At 38.2% G+C, this 25,701-nt stretch overlaps 1 protein-coding gene across 13 annotated transcripts in view; it reads right to left on the reverse strand.

Moving 5' to 3' along the window:
- The window catches only part of Nrx-1 (neurexin 1), a 724,770-nt gene that overhangs the window by 227,192 nt on the left and 471,877 nt on the right, over positions 1-25,701 (reverse strand). For 10 of the 13 annotated variants that reach the window (XR_013033607.1, XR_013033611.1, XR_013033609.1 and 7 more), the window contains one exon: positions 19,934-20,008. The exons of 2 other annotated variants lie outside the window; for them this stretch is intronic. Coding sequence is in view for 6 of the 11 variants with exons in the window: in XM_076522634.1 (XP_076378749.1) it covers positions 19,934-20,008 (75 nt within the window). In the remaining 5 variants the exon portion in view is untranslated. The remainder of the gene's footprint in view (positions 1-19,933; positions 20,009-25,701) is intronic. One more of the 13 variants, XM_076522635.1, reaches the window with a different exon arrangement.

The raw sequence follows: 25,701 nt of genomic DNA on the forward strand, positions 1-25,701 counted from the left end.
CGCTTAAAGCAAAAACGGTGCGACCAAATTTTTTGCTAAGTTGATTTAATTTTATCAAATCATATTGAATTTGATATTTCGTTTGATTCTCTAAAATTATTTTAAGTCGAAGCTTTTCTGTTATTTTATCACAATTTACGGATCTTTCATTTCATCCTTCATTATTCATAAATTATCTTCTTCGACTTATATCGACTTACACCATTTCGGTTTTCAACGGCTCAAATATAGCTCGCTCGATGTATTACGTTTACAGGTCTCGCTTCGTCCACCTTTAAAATTCCGAAAATAATAACAATAACAAGAAAACGAATAAAAATAATTCGGGAGATCGAGAAAGTATAAGAAGAACATCGCGAAGCCGAGGAATAATTAATAGCTAAACTGAGCTTCAATTTCCCACTGTCTAACACCCTCCACTAACCAGGGGGCGGCAGCCTTCGTAGACCCTCGGTCATTCGACGAAATTACGGACGGAAAGGGCGGGGGATAGAGAGACGATCAATTAGAAAAGTTAAATTACTTCGTCAAATAAATTATTTACTAATCCATGGTTTCCCGAACTAATCCTTCCCGTCGGTTTCGAAACGTAGAATGCGATAAACCCTCGTGTTCCCAACCGACCCTTGCTTTTTAAGAGGCCCGGAGAGATAAGGGCATTAAGATTTGGAAACTGAAATGCTCGTCCGTGAATTCCCTGCGAATTGAAGTTCTCGCGAAGCTCCGCCGAGAGTCCGACTGAAATCGGAAAATGCAACAGAGGATTGGATAAAGCGAGCGTCGAAGATGGTAAATTATTCGCAGACATTTCGTTTGTTCGCCTCCGCGTACTTCGTGTTCTATTGTCATTTGCATATCGCAGTTTTCCGATAAAACGGCTACATGGATTTTTAAGGGTTGCAATTTAAACGCACATTCGGATGATTTATTTTTGAAACGTTGATTTTTCTTTTGTAGGAAATTGGAATTAATCGTTGTGGACCGCACGGAATAATATAGACTTATTTATTATTATATTTATATTTTATTATTATTTTTATATCTATAATTTAGACTCTCCTCCATTAGGATGCATTTGGTTAATTATTATTGAACCATTTATTATTACTTTATTGTTGGACATTTATTGAATCAGGATTTCCAATATTTTTCTAACTGTAAAAAATTATTTAGAAAAGTGTTTCCATTGTCGTCAATTGACTGCGGATTTTATGCATTTATGGGAAAAATGATAACGCGAGATACGAAATGAGAAGAGTATGTTACTTTTAAATAATTAAAATTATTATTAAAATTATTAAAATTGGCCTCAAAATATTCTAAACATCCGGAAATTTGAGAATATGTTTCTGTTTTCACTAAGATCACAATTTAAATAGTCAATTGTCATTACTTTTTACACACGACGAGTATACTCGCCATGACACAAAAAATACTGCCACTTCTCCATGACGAGTGTACTCATCAACCAGCTAGCTGGTTAAGGAAACATAAATGATAGATTTAACGATTTTACGCCTACCACATCGAAATTCTGTTTGTTAATCACCAGTTCCCTAATTCTTCCCGTACTCGCGCACTCGAAATATTCCGGCAACATTCTCGAGTGACTCCTGGCCAAAGAATCTCGCGAAATTCACGTTCCAGCGATTTCAAATCCCCGACGCGAATGCCGAGAAATTGTTTGCCCCGCGTCCAGGTAAAACTTGAGAAAGCCACCGGGAAAATTTTAATTAAACGACTTTCGAGCTCGTGCCGAAAACGTCAATTCCGCGGAACGAATGGCTCGGAGTCCGGGGACACGGTGATACACCGTGCAGATATGTAAATCATCGTTTAATCGGCAGCCTTATCAAGGTGGAACCGCCGCGCTCAGAAAACTCTGTGGTATTTACATTAAAATGTACATTAAAATTTCTACGTCCGCCAGTTATGCAAATGCCCGGGTGATCTAGGTGACCCGCGGATTCAACCAGAATGGGAACTCTTATCGTCGCTTCATCGGCCTCGTTTTAACAGGACGATCTTCGCAATCGCGGCAAAAATCGCTAAATTGCATGGCTCCTTAAAACTGGAGAACCGGGCGACCCCGTGGCACAGAATGTGCGGCACGGAACTGAAAAAGGACTCGTGCCCTTTGCGACCGAACATGCAAAGGGACGGTGCGCCGTGCTATCGCAGGGCTCCAGTGATTTACTTCGTTTCGCCACGATCCTCCGCGTCGCGATAAATTCATTCACGGTAATTGTTAGTCTTCGAAATCATAAAATTCGCGCAACGAAGCTACCAAACGCTACCTCGCGAAATTAAATTCTATTTAGTAGGCATGCATCACACGAGATAAGGTTTTTACGCTCGTTTTAACTGCGGACAGGATATTTTGGAATCATGGCTTGGCGAACACGTCGAAATGCGTCGATTCCGAAGATCCTTGCTGACGTTGCAAATGCATTTAAATATCCGCAGCATGGTTCGAACTAGAAGATTGTGAGCGTAAAATCAAGAATTCGTATTAACCCTTAGCGGACGAGAGGCGACGCTCGATCGCCACGGCATTTCGCGCGGCAGGACGAATGGCGAGCGAGAGGCGACAGTCGGTGTTTATGTTAGATTTCGTCATCTCCAACATTATCCGACCTACTGTTTTATGTGAAAGTCCCTGAAGTGGTGGCGCAAATTATTTTTCCGGGGACTGGAAATTTGTTTCATCAATTCGTACATTCTCTACAAACATGTAAAAAGACAGAGAAACGAACAGCCAGTTACACGTTTGAACTTTCGCAAAATTTTGATCAACAAATTGAGAGGAGATTTTTGTCAACCACGAGATAGATCTTCAAGTTCGACATCCAACTCTGACGAAATTCGTCTAAACGGGAAACAGCATGTAACTGTTACTGGCACAACGAAAGATGGTAAAGTTTGTTCCAGTCGAAACAAACCAGGGGGAAGACATGAGACGACCTGTTTCTGCGATACATGTCCAGATAAACCAACAATGCATCCTGGTCAATGTTTTATAAACTATCACACCAAACGAAACTACAAATCATAATTTGTGTAAAATTATATTCATAAAAGTGTGAATATAGATAAACTAACGGAACATAATGTTTTTGTAAGATAATTTATATGTAAGATCATTTTATTGTACCATATAAGACACTCCACATATTTGCAAAAATCGCCTCGTCCTGCTACCTGACTCGGCCGAAAAAGTCGTCGTCCGCTAAGGATTAAACTGACGAAATACCGTAAAACATATTTCGTTAGACTGCCTTACATTTTTAAGTGAAAGAAACTTTGGATTCGATATCAAACCAGACTCGAAAAGGAACCTAAACGAATCTGAGCTCGAATCAAATTTATCGAGATTCATTGTAAAAGTCTTTGCCAGCATAAAATTCATAAAATGAGACTACTATTTTTATGTTTATTTTAACTGTAGACAACGTATTTTAGATTCACACTGAGTTTCAAACAACTTCGAGTGAGAATAAAATGAGAAATAGAAATCGTCTATGTTGATTGTAAATTGATTTCGTTCTTATCCATTCGCGGTAGGTGCTGCATTTTAAAATACAAGAAGACTGCCGTATTAGTAGGAATTAATAGCACACACTACTAATTGTGATTGTACAAAAATTCTCCTGTTGGTAAAAGAAGAATTGTATAGAGCAATTTATGGAAGTTTATATGAAAATCTGCAGTCGAGTCATATCGATCAGAAGAATTGGAAGAACATCTAACTCGTGCAAGCAATTTATGGAAGTTTATACGAAAATCTGCAGTCGAGTCATATCGATCAGAAGAATTGGACGAACATCTAACTCGTGCGTCTCTAATTGTATATTTGTGGCAATTTTTATTTCGTCACAAGAATATCGAGAATTATGTCGCGAATGAAATCCCGACGTTCAGCTGAAATTCCTAAATGAAATCGATGTAACATCATCTTGCTGTCAAAGCAATGAAATTAAAAGGCAAGTCGATCGTCCGTTAATTATTTTTCATAATTAATCGGCAGATTTGCTCTTTATAATAAAACAAAAAAACTTGTTGAAATATTAGAGGAATCTTTTTAATTAAAAAAAAATGGCCCACGTTTTATATAGCATATGGTCCATGAGTTCTTGGTATAACGTGTGCGACGAAAAGGAGAAGCGGATTCGCCGACGGAGGTCGAAGGTTGTCGAAAAGATTTTCCCGGGACAGTTTCAGTTTCGTCGAAGATTTACACGCTTAAGGTGGGGACACACACATTAATCCGGCCGGGCGATATACCGTTTTATAGTGCCGTAAAATTCGCGAAGGGACTCGTAAGAAGGTCTCACGGCTCGGGCGCCGCGCCGGTGCTTCAGATAAAATCATAACTGCGTCCTTTAAAATCGGGAATGCGCCTTCTGTTAGGTGGCTGCTTGCCCGTCTGCATCCAGAATACAGTCGAAGATGCTCAGACGTGAACTCAGCATTGTAAAGTGGCCGACGCGTCCCGGTTAAAGGCCCGACGACATCGGGGGCCTCGTAAAGTCGAAAGGAAATCAGGGGATGGCCGCCGACTCTTTCGGTCGTCAACAGTCTACGATCTGAAAAAGTTCTTCCCACGGAGTCGGCCCTCTCGATACGATTCCCAAGAACCTCGTATCTCCTGTACGAAAGTATACGTTTCTGTCATTCGAGGCGATTCCGAGTCGATGGTACTCATTAAACCGTTCTATCGCGCGAAGATGCGCTCCGGGTACCCTTTAATAGACTATCGATATTCTACATTACCATAGAGTGCTTGAATGGCTGCCGGTAATCCACGGTAATGGAGTTTTACATCGAGGTGTTACCGTTTCCTATAAGGAGACACCGATTTTATGTACCTTTAATTATGCACTTTCAATTTTATTTACATTTTAATCATAAGTTCTCGTGTACCTTTTATCATCGTGTACCCTTTTACCATTCCGAAATTCTTATACCGACTATTTATTCATTTATTGATTAATATTAGTTTTCAAATTCTTACGGAACGTTGTTTTTCGAAGAAAATTAGAAATTATTCTTAGTCATTCTCACGGTATCGTTTCGTTATTCGATGTGTTGAAGCCTTTTAAAATTAATATTTATTTCCATTGTCTACGTGGCTTGTAAAAGTGGCCAGTAACATTTTTCCTGTTCGAATATTCTTTTAGTATTATAAGTGGATATTTTATTTAAATTTTCTACAACATTTTTATGTATATTTTACAGCGCTTCCGAATTATCATTTTCATCAAGTTTTATTTTTTACATTGAGACTTTTGGTATTTGTATCCAAATTTTGTGGTTCTTCAGTTTTGGCGTATAACGTTAAAATTATCTACACGTGCCCAATGTTAAAGTAATTGTTTTGGTTTCAAGGTTGTAATTAGTGTTCCGTGTTCATCAATTCTTCTACGCCGAAAGGAAAGATATTCCTTTTTGGCGATTGTTAAAATCATTCTTCTGTGTCGAATGGTAAAAGTATTTTGCTTTCACTAACGTTAAAAGTACTTTTTTATAGTCAATATTAAAAGTACTTTTGCCAATGTTGAAATTAATCTGCTGCGTCCGATATTAAAATAATTCTCTTGTGTTCAATGTTAAAATTATTCGATCATTGTCAACGTTAAAATGGTTGCTTCGTGACCAATGTTAAAAGCACTTTTCCGTGTCTGATGTTAAAATAATCGTTTTGTGTTCACTGTTAAAAATTGCTTTGCGCCCAATGTTAAAATGATTGTTGAAAATATTCTTCTGTATACGACATTAAAATGCTTCTCTCGTGTTCGGTATTAATTTCAGGAATCTAAACATAATTTATTTTCCAGTTTGAAAGATCGCAGATTCATTTCATTAAATACCGCGCGTCAGCGTTCGTCCTGAATTTCTCAGGCGTCCCAAAAAAAGAAGGGAAAAAGAAAGGAAGAATGGTGAACCGCAGCGTTGAGGGAACGGAAGAGGAAAGATCGTGGCAAAGTAGCTACGAAAGCGGCAGCTTGTTTATGCACTTAAATACAGTTATAAACATCTCATTAAAACAGTCAGGATCGGCTCGGAGTCGCCCGGGACCCGGGCGAAACTTTTAAAATACCGCTTCCACGGGATTATACATAACTGAATATTCCGTGATTCGCCTACGGACTCGGTAATTGTTTGCAATACCGTTTGTTTCCTCGGGCCACCGAGGAAAGCCAAGCAGCCGAGTTTTAATAGCCGCGACTTCGTCCCGCGTTCCCTCAGTTTCGACGGAATTACGCTCGATATTGTGCCCGGTCTAAACTGTTCCAATGAGACATTTCGTCCACTATGTTGAACATGAACCTTACACGAAATTGCTCTGAAAAATATTGTACAGTGAACATTGTTGAAATGTAGAAAATGTTCAAATGTTGAAAAATTACATCCGTTTCTCCGTACCTAACGGCTGAGTTGGGCATCATTTCATTTAAACGATTATTTCAGTTGTTTGTTATTTGAAAGTTTAAATGACAGACAAAAATAATTGCATAACATTTCCGTGGATATAAATAAATTATTAGAAATAATAAAATAGCGGTGTTCGTTAATATTGTCTTCCGCTAAAATCCAAACAAGAAATAGCATTTCACTTTCGAATAAGAAATAATGCATAAATTATTTATGGAACTATTTCGATGATTCTTCGATTAAATAGAGACCGTAATTATTTTCAAATGAAATAAAATTTACCCTAACCCTGCCGAACATTCTCAGTACTTTCTATTTCCCTTAACGTTGTTTTAACAATCGATATTGAATATTGTTCACTCGACCTGTATTTTACGCATTCCACGATTCCCCACAAATGTGTAAAACGATTCTGTCGCAAAATTACTACAACTTTAGACCGAGCGAATATTTCTGCTCGACGAAAGTCGCGCGTGTTTCAAAAATATGCATTTGGAAGCCTGGAAGTATTTGAGATCGACACGCAGGAAACACTTTGTCTCGGAATAACTAGCTGGAACGTAGCCGAGATTATTATCGATTTTGCTGTTCGAGGTGGGAGGTTAAATCTCGTATTGGATGATCGTTCATCCCGCGGATGCTTTTAAGGGAGCACCGTTTTAGCGGCACCTTGTACCGTGCACCGGTGTTATCGTGCGCCGAAATTTCTCCTATAATTTCGCATATTATATCGGTCGCGTCGTTACCGAGCGTTTGTTAAATATTCATGTAACGTTTCCAGCGAATACCCATCGAGCAATCTATACGGGGGATTCTAGGACGTTCGCCGCTCGAATATCCGCGCGACATTATAGGGAAAACATGTCCCGCGATGCGCAGGGGTTGCACGTACCGAGCGCAGCGTGTCGGCAGTGTTATAGGCGGTCGTCATTATTGCGCGAACGGGAATGGCGTCTTTTGGCTAACTAAGACGTTTCCGTCCTGATGAGAAATTCCGTGAGAACGCGACGCAATCGTATCGGAACACTCGTTACATCGCTAATATCTGAACGGAGTTTCGAGCAGATTGTTTCATCCAGCGAATTCCGATCAAAGCAATTCGGTGAAATGAAGATGATCGATGCGACGAAGAATGATACGGTGTCCAAAAAGCATTGCTTGGAAGTCGCGATATTTTCCTAATTGGTCAAATTTTCGTGTGCAGATTCGCAAGTTTATTGATCTGTTTTGTACGAAAATTGCGACTTAGGCGCAATGCCAATGTACAGTATCGTTTTAGCGTTTATAACTTTACAACGTTGGAAAATATGAATGCTGGTGAGTTTTATATTAAATGGTATATATATATATATATATATATATATATATATAATAATTACAATAATATATATATATATATATATAATAATATATAATATAATATATAATTACAATAATATATATATATATATATTAAATGGTATATAATATATTAAATGGTTGGAGACCACAGTCGAGTCAAAGAGGTAAATTAAATTGAATGAAAGTTTACAGCGGTCACTAGACCGTAAATTTTTATGGAAAATTGTCTGCGTTCGTTGCAAGATACAGAACCCGCATAGACGTTTTTATACCCTTCTTTCGTTACTTTATTGAGCTGAAACCAGTGGAACTGTATTTTTAAGTTATTAAACGTGGTTACTATTTTCTGTTTGATAATTGTAATTATTTTTGTCATACGTACGCCACGGTCTAGTGATTCCAAATGACGAGTGAACTCAACTTCCTCGTTCGACAAATTGAAATTTGCGACAGGAACAACTTAATATGCTGCAGCTTTGAAGTTAGATTTCCAAATGTTAATAATTGTAATATGAAAAATAAATGCATCGAGCTTGGAGTAAAAAATAAATGAATCGAAAGTAAGTCACAAATGAAATGATCCAAAAGCGAAGCAAGAAAAAAAGAATGATGCAAAGTGAGGCGACAAAAGAATGATCCAGAAACGAGACAAGAGGAAATAATGCAAAAATGAGTGAAAAACAAATGAATCGAAGGTGAGTCGCAAAAGAAATGATTCAAAAGTGAGTGAAAAATAAACGAATCAACGTTAAGTCGCAAAAGAAATGATTCAAAAGTGAGTGAAAAATAAATGAATCGAAGGTGAGTCGCAAAAGAAATGATTCAAAAATGAGTGAAAAATAAACGAATCAACGTTAAGTCGCAAAAGACATGATTCAAAAGTGAGTGAAAAATAAACGAATCAATAGTAAGTCGCGAAAGAAATGACCCGAAACTGAATCAAGAGTGAATCAAAAGTGAGTGAAAAAATAAGAGATCGAAAAATGAGTAGAAACTAAATGATCCAAAAGCGACTCGTCAAATCACAAGAAAATGGTTTAACGATGACTGGAAGACAGAAGCAACTGCAACTGCACCGGGGCAGCTTCGAAGAAGTCGACGGCTAACAATAAACAGTCGGTGTTGGTACTTGAGGAACGTGTTCGAAAAAGCAGACTACGTCGGTATTGATTAGTGCAACCTCGGCCCTGCAAGATAGGCATGAGAGCCGCATAGGTCGAGATCGGTTTCACTCGAGACGACGTGGCCAGGTAGTTGCGCAACTCGTGGGAGATTCAAGCGATGCTGGCTCGGGCTCGTAAGTTAGTTACGTTGTTAAGAAAGGGAACGCGCTAGGGACGACGGTACGTGGAAGCCAAGGTTAGGTTGGACGATCCGCACCGAGGCGGGTACCCCGTTCTACACGGGGATCCGAGAGCCCGAAACCGCATTCCCCGCGATCCCTTAGCGAATCGGTTACTGTCGGACCCCGGCGTCTTTCATAGCCGAAGAAATTAATCTCCATTTAAAGTTTCCTGCCCGGAAACGCTGGCTTTCCGTCGGCGAAATGCTCTTCCGGTTCGAACGGTTTTTACCAATAGCCTTTCCTGCCCTGGAGACCCAACACGGTGCTCGAAAGTTACCAGAATCTGGCAAGAATTCGTTTTCTATGGGAGCATTGCTTTAAAACCGCGGCAATATTGAAATGCAGCGATCCTAGATTACGATACAACTGTAAAACAACAGCTTGCGTCGCAAACAACAGCAATGTACGTACGTTAATGTGTTTCTATTTTTTTTTATTATTTCTGTGTATAATTCTTAGTTTTTTGTTGTTTTTTTTTTAAATTTTAGATATCATTCAATGCGGCAAGTGTTTTATAAAACTCTGAAAACTTTTTCTTCCGGTTAAATCTAGACGTAAATATAAAAACATTACGATGCAAAGCAAGTTGCAATTTTTTGCCACCATAGAGAACCAATTTTTGTCACGTTTCGGGGATTTTTAAACACTGCGCGTTGCCACAGTATTTACGCTTTTATTGGAGGATGGTACCGATTACCGAGCAGAGCTCTATTGTTGTTGCTACAACGTTGGATCGAATTCATATTTTTGTCCAGGAAAAATGCTGTATATTTTTGCAACACATATCGACGAGTCTGCGAATTCTGACACCGCGGTAGCTACAATTTTGAATCGTATTCAAATTTTTGATCGGGGGAAAATACTGTCTGTATTGAACATATATCGACGAATTTGCAAATTGTGACGTTGGTATGTTTTACAGTTTGCCTTTGAAAAATCGCCGAATGTCAACCGCTATTTTTAACGTCGTTTTCGTCGAGGTGTCTTTAACGTTTTTCTAAATACATCTTTTATAGAATAAAAAATAGAATAAAATCGTTGAGTTAATTAATGACGAATATTGCATACCAGACAATTTATAGTTTTATAATAATAATTATAAAGGACTAATTCATGGGAGAAGTAATACAAAGTTTGAATATATATATATTGAACTGTACTCGAGTACTTTTCGATCCGTTTGTAAAATTAACGATTCAGCATAATTTCATCTCGAATTTCGTCCCCAGTTTAATTTTTCTTCTGCAGACGCGAGGAAAATGGAACTGTTTCCAAAAGTGACCCAGTTGACATAACCTAGTATATACAGCGTCATTAGCTGGTCAGTTAATTCCACTGCTTAATTTGATACTGGCGGAGAACGTGTCGAGTGGTATCAAGAACTGTCAGTTGTCATGATTAACCGTTCTCATCTTCGAGAACTGTGGAATTAGGTTAGATAGGGTGTATATTGGATCCCGAAAGGTGTCAGCGTGAATTAACCGCCGGAGCTTTTCAGGCAAATGGCGGAACGGATCAGAACCGAGCTCCAGATTCGATTTCTTGCTAAAATCTACTTTCAACAACGATTTGCGTCAACGTAAATACAGAACTTCGATCGCCCTTGTTTACATTCCACAGCAGCAACAATTAAAAATCGCAAAGCAAAGGATCGAATCACGTGAAACATCTTAAAAATTGCAGCTCGAATAAATCTCTGTTTTGCATTTTAGAACGAATGAGGCATTTAAATTGTTATTTTGTAATTGTTACTTTCAACGTAAAGAGCAACTAAAGAAATTTCTCCTTTATTCCAGCTTTACACGAGCATTATCCATACAAATTGACGTTCGTACAAATATCCTGTCTGCGTTAATGACAAACTCAGCGACACCAGATGATTATTTATAGAATTGTCGTTCAATATCCCTTCGAAACTGCGGCTTCATTCAATTCTATGTATATTCGTCGGTGACATTTCTCACAACTTCCTTGACATTTCAGCCTCCGCCAACGTCTTTTCTTCCAATCACGGAGATATTATTTCTGTCATTGGTAGTGACAAAAGCTTCCGATCAGATTCAAGCAATTAACTGTGCGTAGGACGGCGAAGGTCCAATAGAGAAGTTGCGGTAAATTCCAGCCGGTTATCTAACCTTTTCGAAAGGTCCGCGAAAGGGCAAACGGTGATCCTCAGGTTCGAGAACCACACAATACATCCTTTGTGCAGATTTCGATGCGCTTGCCGGTTGTATATACCCAGCATTCGCCTAAAGCTGTCGAAGGAAAGTTCGCCCGAGTTGTGTAGAACCACGAGTTGCCCCTTGCTACTTGCTAGTTTGAAGCTTGATGCGCGACGTTATAAGTCGATGCACCGACCGCAAGGAACTATGTCACGGACCATAACCTGCTCTTTTGTTAAAAGTGTTCCGGCCGCGGCGAACGAAACATGCATCTTCCTTTACTGGCATACAAGCAGTCGCTTTAATGCCGAACGACGTGCAAGTTGTCGATCTTCTTGCGAGCGAAGATCACCCGGTCGATCATTAGTCTTCCACGCGACGAGTACGAAAGCGAGACGATTTTTCATCTGTCTTTCCTGTTTGAATCATTTTTACGAACAATCGAGCGTATTCGAATGCCTTCATTTGGAACACAACGACGGCCAATTATGGAATCTTTAGACATGATTCAGCTATTAAAGATTGTAAAGCTATTCTATATGTGCCGAAAATCTGTGTCATAACTCGAGGTTACTCTGATCGGCAGTTAGTTTCATAATAACATAATAACGGTTATAATAACGGTTAACATAAAATGTCGCGGCCCTTTCGTAAAGTAAATGGTTCATAAACAAATCATTAGAGAAGTACTCGTCCGACTATTCTGGCGATTAATGAGGCTGCCATGTTCGAAATCGAGAACAGAGAGCAGCTAATAGTTTGGAGAAACATATGCAAGGTCGATAATTAAAGTGGAGTCGATCACTTCAAATTGTATTTTCGACTGATATTTATTTAGGACATCCATTGTAGTAATTAAAAGTGCATCTATTTATTGTTATTTCCAAATGACTATGTCTGAGCACTGTTGCAACTATTCCTTGAAAATTCATCACCTACGCTTTCATCGTTATACTTATTGCGACTGTGGAATCACTATTCGTGCTACGAAAAATATATTTACGTTTCTATCGTCGATGGTAACGAGAAATCAAGAATTTGGAATTATTTCGTATATTTACTGCTCAATTTATTTACCGATCACTACTTTTATCTCAATTTCATGCTTCGGATGTGTCGCGACATTTTTAATAACATTTTACGCACGACGACTCTATGAACTATTATCTAAAAATTGATTTTCGATATTCTACTAAAAGGAAAATATTTGTTAACTGATCATAGAAATGATAAATTAAGAATCTCGATTCACTCATGACAAATTCAATTCAACAAACTTTAAGTCATATTTTAATATGTACCACTACATTCTCAATAACATTTACCAAGCGTCTCTAACAATTAATTTCTAGTATCTTGATCACTAAAACGATTTAGCGGTGACCAATTGTTGTCCTTTTGGTTTGTTTTCGGGCATAATTAACATTATATTTATCGAATAGGATATATTACATTTTCTAATTAAAAAGTAAACAGTTTGAAGCAGTAAAAGAATTTTATATGTCTATTCGATGAACGTAAAGCCCGAAAAGGTACCAAGGGAACAGCAATTGGTCAGCCAACAGTAACCGGTTCCACTATCCTGCGTCAACTAATATTGACAAGTTCAAGCCACATAACGATCAACTCACTCCCAAAGCCTTCAACAATCACCAATGGACCATTGCCTTCAAAGTAAACAGTCCCTCAACAGTCCAAGCTCAAACACCATTCAAAACCAAAAGCAACAATCATCAAAAACAACCATCCTCCTATCCCATAGGATTCAAAACAGACCATAGCCGCGTCACAGGGGTTGCAACCCTAAAATGGTAAAATCAGTGAAAAATAATAAAAACACAGATCCCCAGCTACTCGAGTAATTTCTTCATAACTATAGACTCGGATAAAAAAGTTTGAAAATGTCAATTTCTAATTTTTTTTATCGTTCCAACCGATTGCAATATTTCGAAACAGCTTTTTAGTCATTTTAGTCTAGAAAACATCCCCAAAAATTTTAAGTCGTTTGATCGAATCATAGAAAGATTATTCCGTATTAGAAGGTTTACAAATACTTTTTACACCGACTTTATAACGTCACGAAACAGCTTTTTAGCCATTTTAGGAAACGTCCCCAAAAATTTTAGATCGTTTAATCGAATCATAGAAAGGTTATTCCGTATTAGAAGGTTTACGAATACTTTTTACACCGACTCTATAACGTCACGAAACAGCTTTTTAGCCATTTTAGGAAACGTCCCCAAAAATTTTAGATCGTTTAATCGAATCATAGAAAGGTTATTTCGTATTAGAAGGCTGACGAATACTTTTTACACCGACTCTATAACGTTACGAAACAGCTTTTTAGCCATTTTAGTCTAGGAAACATCCCCAAAAAGTTTAGGTCGTTTGATCGAATCATAGAAAGGTTATTCCGTATTAGAAGGTTTACAAATACTTTTTACACCGACTCTATAACGTCACGAAACAGCTTTTTAGCCATTTTAGTCTAGGAAACGTCCCCAAAAATTTTAGATCGTTTGATCGAATCATAGAAAGGTTATTCCGTATTAGAAGGTGTACGAATACTTTTTACACCGGCTCAATAAACGTTTACGAAATATGTCGAGCGTCTTATAATTTTCGTCTGGCACTGTGATTAATAGACTGCGGACTTTACGATTTGATCAGAAAAATGGGCAGATGGGATTACAAACGATGGAAATATCAAAAGAATTTAAGGACAACAACGTATTCATTTTCATTCGACTGGAATTCTTGAAGGAAGAAAGAACGTCCTAGGTTGGTCTCGTGTTCGTCGCGATCGACGGAGATCAGTTTCATTTAGCATAAAGACCCGCAGTCTAGCGATTAGTTAACCGCGAGTGCAAATGTATTTCGGCGGCAGTGGCTGGCGCCGAAGAAGATGGCCACGGACGATCGTTCTCCTCGCGCCAGCTGCCGCGCCAACCGGAAGGCATCGTCGGGTTCGTTGCACCACGGAAGTTGGCACGCCGGTAGCCGAGTAATCGAGAAATATATATTCAAAGTTATTTCGTGTTTTCTTACCCAGAGCCCCACCGTGCCGCAGCTGCGCAAGAGTTACGATATTGGTGTCGCGGTTAGGCGAGGCGGTGGTACACCTCGAGAGCTCCGTAGACGAGAATTTAGAGAGAGCTTATTCGCGAGGTGAGAGAAACAAAGGGGATGGCGTACGTCTCTGTTACCTGAGTATATGTATGTGTATGTATAAAACGTATATATGTATATTATATATATATGTATAGGTGTACAGATATAGGTATAAATATTATATATATATAAGGACGTGTGTGTCGCGTGTATGCACCGATGTTCGTGTATTTATAGAAACCCGGGTGTGTACGTGGCCGTCGCGTGTACGTATGGTGAAACGATAGTGAGACGAGAGCTGAACTGATCCTGTTAGCGGATACGCTGGCCTGGAAGTCCAAAATTTCTTTGATGTTCTCGCGCTGGTCGCCGATGCACGGATAACCTTATGCGCTCCTCCCTTTGCCGGAAAACTATGATGACACAGAGACGCTCCGCAACTCTTTTCCTTTACACCGTTTTCCACGGAGACCCTTGTCCTCGTGAAAATGATTTTAATGCCTGTTCCACCGGGACTTGTCGAGAGGTCCCCGGGATTGGTGTTTGACCGCCGGACCGTGGAATTTGAATGTTCGCTGAACACGAGAGCGTGAAAATGCCGGCAACGAGGATTCATGGAATTGTCTTAGTATTTCGTTTTCGCTGACGGGTTTTCCGAGGGGAGGCTAATTTTGACATTTCTAAGCACCGTGTCGCTTCGGCGAATTTGTATAGCCGTGGCATTCGCCGACGAGAAGTTTCGATTGCGAAGCGAAATTGGCTTCGGCTTCGGTTTCACGCTCTATGCGAGGCGTTTCGTATGAATTTTTTAATTTTGTATCTCGGAGAGTGTACGTCTTCTGATCAGTGATCAGCGGACTGCGAATTTTATGCGTTTCTTTTTTCTGTATTAAGCGAGTAGGTGAAATGTAAAAGCACGAAGACTTTAAACAAATTTCAGAATACTTATGTTATTCTTAATCTGTTAAAATTGTTAAACGAAGAAACGTGTTCTTGTTTGACTTTGGTTTCCTTTCAATCGATTTTTCAGGAATTTCTGTCCGATTATAACATTCGATCAACTCTGATTCGATAAAATGAACCAACAAAAATGGTGTATACATAACTCTGTCAGCTGGATATTATTTTGGAAAATTCATCCGAGTATGAACACTGATTCTTTTACGCAATATTATGTTTCTCGAATGTTTTGTAGGACTCAGAAGCTTATGTTATGTTTTTATAAACTTGCACTTTTTTCTCAAAGAAACAGAAAGAAATAGAAAGTGTGTATCGTTCTTTCTTTATTCGTTCGCAATTTTATGGATTGAATAGACTTAAAGGACTGAGCAAAGATTGCTTTTCTATAAATTAAAATATTAGTTTGTAATGAAATATAGACAAATAATGTGCTTTTTATAATATAAAGTTTAACTACTTTTGAACTTCGACATATTTTCTTGGGCCTGATTTCCTTTCTCTGCTATCATAATTTGTTGCCAGACTGCAAAACAGTGTGCAAAATAAACATGGTCAACGACAATACGAAAAACAAGTGTCCAATAAAAGCGTATTTCTTTTATTAATCATTTCGATCAGTCGACAACAATATATCCGTTTCAGATCTCATCTACTCAATTTTGTCATAAATTCACGAAGTCCTCGACCTAGTTATTAATTTTAACTCACGCACGTTCGTCACAAAGAAAATTCATCCATTTGATGTTTCATTTCTCCTCGTTTTCGTTCCAAGATATGTTTCTTTAAAATGTCCAACTATTAATGAAACAGAACGCCCGAGTTTAAAGTGTACTGCGAAACTAGGTGTATACTAATATCTTTTGTACTGCAATTTAAAGTGAACGGTTTGCAAATATTATACAGTCGTGACAAAAATTAATAGACGAAATGAGAAGCCATTGAAAGTGACTGTGATCGTATTACATATCCAAAGCTCCGAAGCCAATCGATGTAAGTCCATTAACCTTAAAATTGAGGTAAATAAGGATTTTGCGAATTAGCTGCAAAAAGTTAACGAACAATGCCACTAATAATGCACAGCATAATTTTTATTATAATTAAGTAAAAAAGAAGTTAATATTAACATTTAATTACTAAATATGATTCTTTTTATTCTTGATCTCTTTTCTTTTTATAATTTTTGTAATTTTTTCTAATCATTCATGTGGTCAATAGAAGTGCTGCTATCTATTGTTCATTTATGAAGAAATCGACTATATCGATTTATCGATCGAAAGATCCTTCGATAATGTTGCGTTTGCGTAATTAATATTCATTCTTACGCACACTGTTTCATCTTCGACGATTAAAAGATGAGCATCGTTTAATCGTATCATTTGGCTTTCATTTCTGACAATTCGCATTGACAATTTTTATTTCGCATAAACATCCACAGCCCAATGACAACCGTGTAAGGCTTTAACCCCTTGACATACAAATAAAACGGAATTCGGTGCGTCCGGAAAATACCATATAATTTGGCTCCATTGAACAGTTATGTGCAAGCTGAGAAAGAGAATATTTTATTTTGAAATTTAAATTACTAATTTCTGAATGCAACTTTGTTATTGGTACTGTCGAGAAGGTGGGAGAGTGGTACATCAAAAGACATCGTCAGAGACAGCAAAATCAACACACGAGTGAAGCAACTGAATAATCTAATAATATAATGCACGGCGTCCGCCGAAAAAACAGCTCTCAAAGTCGAACAGCTGTTAAAGTCTACAGTGGCACATGAAATGATTGACGATTCCAACTGGTCGTTGTATGTGAAGGGGTCGAACCGTCAAACGAAAAGTATCGAAACCGTCGATTCACCTGGCCGATAAGCAAAACACTGATAAATACGTTGATCAAAGGATTCGACTAGGATCGATCGTGTTTCGCCGAAAATAAATTTGTTTCACGAACGTCTCTGTTTCAGCATCGTTTTCCAGGACAAACATAGATCGTCGAAATGAAGAGGAGCCGTCGCGACGACGGGCCGCGGTTTTTGTCGCGTTCCGTGGAACGCAGCCATTTTCGTCCTGAAAGAACAATTAGACGTAGATTTTGTTGCGAGAACATGCAGGCGGTGCGATTCGTTCCGTTCCTCTTTCCTCATGCATTTCAGTGCTCGAGCTAAAAGGCAATTGTCAGACGTTCATTAGTCGCTCATTCCACGAGGCACAGAAGATGATTCGATGAAATGAGTTTCTAGCCGATTGGGATCCTTGTCCCGCCCCGTTAACCCAATGGCCCACGGTACCAGCGTCGTTAATCGACGCGCGGTTAATTAATTAACATCAAACGATCCTCCTCGAGAGCAATTGACTCGTATCAAAGGCGGATCATTCGCGAACGTCTTCGGAACTAGCGAAAAACGATTCCCGCGACCGGTCTCTCCGAATCGTTCGAAAAGCGCGAGAGAAATCCGTCGTTCGTTGTCTCTAGAGTTCGATTTTTGTTTGAAAATTCTTGAAATTCGTTTGTCGACGAATCTTTCGCGCGGCATCGATCGCGCCAGTCTAAAGAGCACGACGAGCATTCCGATGATATTGAGACAGAGATGATATTGATGATTGTGTCGAGATGAGTGACAGTGATGACAATACCGAGAGGAGCGAAGATTATTGCGTGCATGTGCAGTGACCAGTGGTGTAACCTATAGAGGCTAGCTTTAAGATCGTGAGCAAGATCCCCACGCGTGAACTATATACAAATCGTGACAGACTTCCTAACCATTCACAAGAAAGCTTGCGCAGAAACGTGGGAAAATCGGCAGAGTGTCGTCGCGCAATGTTTCGCAGCTCATCGTTACGCCTGAATTTTCTCGAATCGACGCAACGATATGAAAGTTTCACAAAAAGAAAAAGAAAATAAACAAGTATGCTTTAACAAAAATAAGAGAAAATATCGATCAAAGGTTCTGAATTTTTGGAATGAAAAATAAAAATCGTGAGACCTAAAAATCCGCTCAATAATTTCGACTATTTAAAACATAATTACTCGATATCGTCAGAAAAAAACAGATACCACAGAAAATCACGATCACGAAGATTTCAATGAAAAATGATAATCGTGAATTCTAAAAATCCGCTCGATAACTTCGACTTTACTCAACGTCGTCTCGAAGAAGAACAGTTATGGAAAAGCTATTGGATTCTTCGGAAAGTAATTTCGTTTCTTTGCCGACGAACTTCACCAGTTTTCTAACCAGCCAACTTCATTCTAAACCGTATTGTCATTATTCGACTGCAGGTGAACTTTAGGCAATTTTACATAATCTTTTTACATACGAATTTTAGCAGCCAACGTCTCGAGACTTATTTGCAAAAAATTCTGATCGACTCTCTTTTTAAGATGTACCGTCGAATATGAGAACAAAAGCAGCATTTTCGGCATATTTTGCTTTCTTCAATACCGAAAACATAAGAATGCTGTTCGAGCAAGAAAAAATATTACATCACGTGTACGGAATTTGAAAGTTCGTTTCTCCAATGGAAAATGAAAAGCGATTGCTTAATATTTCATTGTTATCTATACATTTTATTCAATAAATGATATTCAATATCATTTTGTTCTACGCGTATCATTCTCTCATCTTTCTGGTAACTGTGAAATTCCATGCTGGTAGAAGTCGAGCTCTCGATCGGCAAAATATTGACTCGAAAAAATTAGTTTACTTTCCGAACGATCCAACAGATTTGCGAAGAGGACCGTGCAACGAAAAACCGAAAGCCGACAGATTCGGAAGTCGTCGCGATAACTTGAACGCGAGACAATTACGGGTACGAAGAGCGCGAAAAAAAAAGTGGCGCCGGAGTAGATACTCTCGACGAAGTCCCATCAAGCCGGGCGACAGAGGGGTTTAGAGGGAGAACGATGGCTCGTCCTGTTTGATCATTCGAACCATCGATGAGCGTGGGCGGATCGCGTCGCGTAATCGAAAAACTGGATGACAGTTCGAGAACTCATCTCGAAAGTTTTTGTCGCGGTGCCGATTTTCCCTCGTCCCGGGCGCGCCGCGCGCGTATCTTTCGACAAAGATAAAGAAAAGAAATGAAAGGAGGACCAGAGAGAGAGAGAGAGAGAGAGAGAGAGAGAGAGAACAGAAACGAAAGAAGGAAGAGAGAGAAAGAGAGAGAGAGAGACAGCAGGGTAAGTGAGTGGTTCGAGAAGAAAAGTTGGTGCTCTGGTGATCGCTCCTCGCTAAAAAGCTAAGTTTCGCGTGAGAGTTAGCCAATTATATATATAAATATATTCTATATATATATGGACTGTGCACACACACACCAACGTGACATACGTATATATATATATATAGAATAATTATACAAGTGCGTATCAAGTGGCCGGGCCAATCAGCGAGAAAGAGAGCAACGTTTAAAAAACGGGCACGAGCTCTCTGTTGCGTTTCATTCAATCTCTCGCAAATTGATTTTCGTTCATATACTTTTTTTTCCATTCGCTATTATTTTTCTGTGAAATTTTCATTCTTATTTTTTTTTGGCTCGTTTTTTTTTTGTTTTGAAAGCTTTTTTGGATACTGAAGGCTTACCAAGTGGGACTCTGGGCTGGTGAAGGTAACCACGGCGCCGTGTAGTCGCCTCGCGTTTATTGTCGCAGCAGCCTTCTTAACGACCGGTTGTGTGGGTCCAATAGCGTGTGTCGGGCCCGATTTTCGACCACGATCACGAGCACGAGGCCGCGCAATAGACAGCAACATTGAGAACTGACTTTAGAAAATTTGTTTCACCTTCGAGTGGCGTCGCGACGTTTCGTTCTTTCACGGAACGGTTTCCGGTTTGCATCAGCTAGTCTGATTTCTTTTGTCTCTCGAACGTTGCTTCCGCTTTTCAGGGGGGCCGTGGTGAAAAGCGTAGGTTTGAGAGTGGAGTGGGGATACGTCAGCGCGAGTCGGCGCGATTAAAAGAAATATAAAATAGGTAGAGTCAATGAGAAAAAGGGTGCTCTGAGTTGGAACGCGGAGAACACACGGCCGCGGAGGGACCGCTTCGCTTTGCGATATGTCTGATGATTGCCTGTAAAAGAGGGTAATTAGTTGTCCTCTGGGAGGCTGGCACGTGCTGGCTGCCGCACTGAAAAATCTAGAAAGTCGGTAGCGTGATGATTGTATCGTTTATCTTTGGAGAAGTTCTTCCGTCCGGACTCATTCGTCGTTTCTTGTACGCGCCGTTGAAGTTAACCCTTTGCACTCGAACGGATTACTCTAAGGGGGCACCGCGAAAAATTGTATCGCATTCCAAAATAATTTCTACATTGTCATATTTATTTAGCTTCGAAAAAATCGTTAAAAGCGCAACTACTGCACGAAGCCGCAAAATTTGATTTCCCGCGCATAAAATCCAATAAATTATGTATTATGGAAATACCACTAGGTTAGAGAAACTGTATCGGATTTAGAGTCAAAATGGCTTCCCGTGCAAAGGGTTAATTAGCGCGCTCGCCGGTGTTCATTGCTTTCAACGTAAAATGCTTCGTTAATTATTTTATACGTCGTGTATTTACGTTCGAATTTTCGATAATTGAGGAATCACTCATTTTCCTTTCACGTGTCGGAATATACTTGATTCTTTTGACGAGAAAGTTCGAAGAATATTTATAAACATCGTACAGAGTGTTGAATATTGATAGTCGAAGAATTATTTGCTGTTACTTCGATTGTCGGAATATACTTGATTATCTGAAAATTTCGATAGAGACGCTGCTTGACCAAAGCTTTTGACCAAACCATTTACGGACACTGTGTAAACAGTGTTAAGAATAGTTCTGACACAGTAGAATATTTTTTGGCAAGTATGATCGTAAAATTACTCGTCTTTAACCAAATATTGCCGTGAGATGCTCGGTTGAAATTTGAGAGAATTTGATCAAATTCGCATATAGAATATAACAGGGGAATGAAAAAGAGATTAGGATATCGTGCAATATATTTCAGAGCAGTACGGACGAAACAAGTCTAAATCGACGTCGTCAGCCACGCCGAGTCCTCTGTATCGATATCAGAATTTGTTCAATTCTCATGCTCTGCCGCGCGGAATAGGTTAGTACCGGCGACTAATTTGAGAGCGTTCCGCGCCGTACTATTATTCTTGGGATTATAATCGGCAATGGGGCCGAGGAGAGCAGAATTCGACGATCCCATGATGTCTCGAATTTATTAGAGCGATTATTTCCATGCACGAGTACCGGTTTGATTACCGAACGACGCCCGCGCTGTTCAACATAGTTCACAATGTCTGACATATGTACGTATGTATGTCGAGTGGACGAATAAATTATCGCGGGTTTATGGTATCGAGCCAATCGCGTTATTCTCCGGTGGACACGTTGGGTCAGTGAATTTGCCATGAACGTTGTTTCTTAACGCTAGATTTGCGGAGCACCGGGGAACCAGCTGTTTTATATTCAGTTTATAAAAGCAACGGTAAGACATTTATTCTGATTTTTAATAAATACTGTGATATTTATTAAAAATATATATGTAGATTGTAAAGATACATTTATGAATTATTTAGTTATTTATGTATCATAAATGTATCTTTACAATTATTTAGTTATTTATTATATATATTATATTATTTATTATATTATTATTATTATTATATTATTTATTATATTATTATTATTATTATATTATTTTATTATATACATTATTTATATATATTTGTTATATATATATATATATATATTAATCGACGATTGTTCAGATTGTAAAGATACATTTACGAATTATTCAGTTATTTGTATATATATATATATATACAAATAACTGAATAATTCGTAAATGTATCTTTACAATCTGAACAATCGTCGATTAACAAAGTTAGCTACCCGTCGTTTTGATGAGTTCCGTGAACCTAGTGTTAACGAACGGCAACGCAACGTTTCTTAACGCACTGTTTTAATCGCATCTCCGTCAACAGTTTCGTGTACATGCTAAAAGTTTGACGACTAGTTTATAACACGAAATTCTGTGAAAATAAAAAGTTGTTTTAGCATTAAATTGTGACAACAATTTTTCTAGCTTTTTATAAAATAACCAGATCGTGACAACGTTTCGTCGCAAAATCATCATGTCGTATCTTAAATGATCGACATCTGTGTAAATAGTTGTAGCAGATTGAATGACTTATTATGCGATAATAGAACTAAACTGATCGCAATGTAAATTTTGGAAGAAATATAGAAACCATTTCTACGAATATTTAAATTGACGTTATCGGTAATCGTAATCCAGAAATCGAAGTGATCAGAATTACAAACTGCGGGAACGTTGCACCAATGTATCGGAATTCGTTTAACCGTCACGCGAGACAAAAGACTAACACGACTGATTTAAAACATTAAACGCGTGGCGCGTCGGTTTCGCGCGAATCGCATACTAAAACGCGAATCGAATTTTATTCGCCGACGACTGTAAAAAATTCCGCCGCCCTAATTAAAAGCGAATGAAGCAGCAATTAACGCGCGCGGCGTTTTACCATTATCATGTTAATACAACGTCGACGATTGTAATGCTTATTGTGCCGCGCGTGTAGTATGAATATTATAATGCTGCATTGAACCCGTGATTACATTAACCACCGACGCTATTTCGGCGCGACGAATATCGACTAAAAATATATTCTCTCAACCGTGCTCCCGATCGCTAAACCGAAGTATAATACGTCAAAGGGACGGCGCAAGATCGTACGAGACGAGAGAACATTATTGTTATATCCAATAAATCATTTGAAGTGCCAGGAAATAAATTTACACGATATTCTTATTATGACGTAATTTTATGATCGGCAAAATCAATTTGTTCCTTCGTTCTCTGTTTTGTAAAACAACTTGTAGAAACTATTTACGAAAATCTATGTCATGAACGGACGGCGGATTTTGTTGCATTTATGATATGTACATGCAAGTTTTTTTAAATGCTATTGTCTATATGCTGCTACTGTCTATATTAACAAAAATTAATAATTTTATTATTCTATATTCGCCGCAAGGAATTTTCTAGTTCGTATAAGAAATCATTTCCTTCTTTATAAAAATATTCAGAACAATGAGAATTTGCATAAAAATCTGCAGTTCAGTCATGAATTCATTCAACATCCTCCAATTATTTCTATCGAAGCAGCAGACGTTCTTTCGATCAACACCTTCTCACAACAACCCTTATCGTTATCCTGCCGATCTCTAGGCGAAACAACAGTTTTCTATATCTTTTGCAGGAAACAGGGGCCAAACAAAAATTGCAGTTTTCCCTTAACAATTCTAATAAGATGGAAACAGTGCATCTCATATGGGTGCAAAAATAATTGAACTCTTCATCGTTCGAACTTGCGATTGTCCTGACGCGACGTTTCATGTCAATTCAAAGTATGTATTTTCTGTCTCGATTGTTGCAAGATACTCTTGCTTCTCGTTATAATAAAATAAAAATGAAGCAAATAAAAATTCGTACGACTTTACGCACACCGGGTAGAAATTAGGATAAAAACATGACGAATGGACGTTATAAATTAAAACATATATCCATAAAGTTCAAAAATAGATATCGCAATCATTTAGGCAGCAACTAAAATCATATCCACAAAATCCATAATTTTATTACATAATTAAACTTCACCTAATTTCCGTCACATGCGCACAGAGTAAGACTTCAAAGAGTAACCAAATCTAAGAATGTTGGTCTACTGATTTCAACTGATTAAATTGATCGACGAAAGAAATGATTTTTCTGAAAGATCCGCAGTCTTTTGCATCGCGTGAAAGCTCGAACCATCCGGATGATTCGAAATTGTTTTCGAGCCTGTGCAAAAAGGTCCGTATAAATCGAGAGAACGGCGAGCCGTGAGTAACGCGGCCCCGAAGATGAATGTTCGTCGATCATCGGCGGGGCGGCTGGCGATAAATCAAAGGGCGGTGTAGATCGCATTAAAACGTGCGGGACGACGAAAATAACGGCGCGGCGCTGCGCGACGGTCGGCACGCATTATGTGTACCCTCGAAATCGAATTATCCGCGTAAAATAATACACGAGGCCCGGTAACGAACCCGTTGTGATCGATAATTTGGGAATTTCGAGCGTCCAGCTCCGGAGTCGGGAACGCGCCGCGTCGCGGCGCTCGACAATGGAACCGAATCATAAACCCGGTATCCCGTTGCCGGCATTAAAGTGAATTAATGTTTCGACGAAATTGCTCCGTAATGTAAGCGCTCCTCGCTTCCGTCTGCTCCGCGGGAAATAAATGCCGAATCAAAAAATAATAGTGACTTGTCTGACCGCGTATTCGAACGAGAATAATGGAAGGAATTGCAGCGAATTTAGGGGCGCGGCTGGCGAACGTTTCCGACGTTTTGACAGTCCCGAATGAAATGTCATAATATCTATTAAATATCTACTATAATTTAAATTTCTATTAAAGATTCACTGTAATTTAAAACTCTGCTAAAATTCTACTATAATTTACATCTCTATTAAATATCCAGCGTAACTTCTATTAAAGATCTACTGCAGTTTGAAACTCTGTTAAAAATTTACTATCATTTAAATTCCTGCAAAAAAGTAAATAGTAAATATATAGTATATATAATAGTATATATATTATATATTATAATATATAATAATATAATATAATATATAATAATACTATAATAATAGTATTATAATACTAGTATATATATAATACTATAATATATAATATAATACATACTATAATAATAGTATTATAATACTATAATATATAATATAATACATACTATAATAATAGTATTATAATACTAGTATATATATAATACTATAATATATAATATAATACATACTATAATAATAGTATAATAATACTATAATGATAATAGTAAAACTACAATAATACTATAATAATAGTGTATATATATATTATAGTATTATTGTAGTTTTACTATTATTATTTATTATTATAGTATTATTATACTATTATTATAGTATGTATTATATTATATATTATAGTATATATATATATATATATATATATATATATCCATAGTAAAAATAAGAACGGTAAAAAGTGAAATTAGAAGTGAAAATGAAGAAGATTGAAAAAGTACCGAATATTATTTTGCGGTCTATTTCTGTTGTCTAAAATGTTTACCCGTAACAGGTGAACCGTGCAAACACAACATCAGTTAGCCAAGGTCAGAGCAGAGTGAACAAGAAGAAAAAATGCCTATCGCCTGACCGCGATAAAATACATACACCAGCAGCAGAAGGATGGTCGTATGTAAATAATCGGGAAGAAAAAACATGTATTCGCGCACGGAGCGGTCGTCGGA

This window comes from Megalopta genalis, chromosome 6, assembly GCF_051020955.1.
Source record: "Megalopta genalis isolate 19385.01 chromosome 6, iyMegGena1_principal, whole genome shotgun sequence".
NCBI lineage: Eukaryota > Metazoa > Arthropoda > Insecta > Hymenoptera > Halictidae > Megalopta > Megalopta genalis.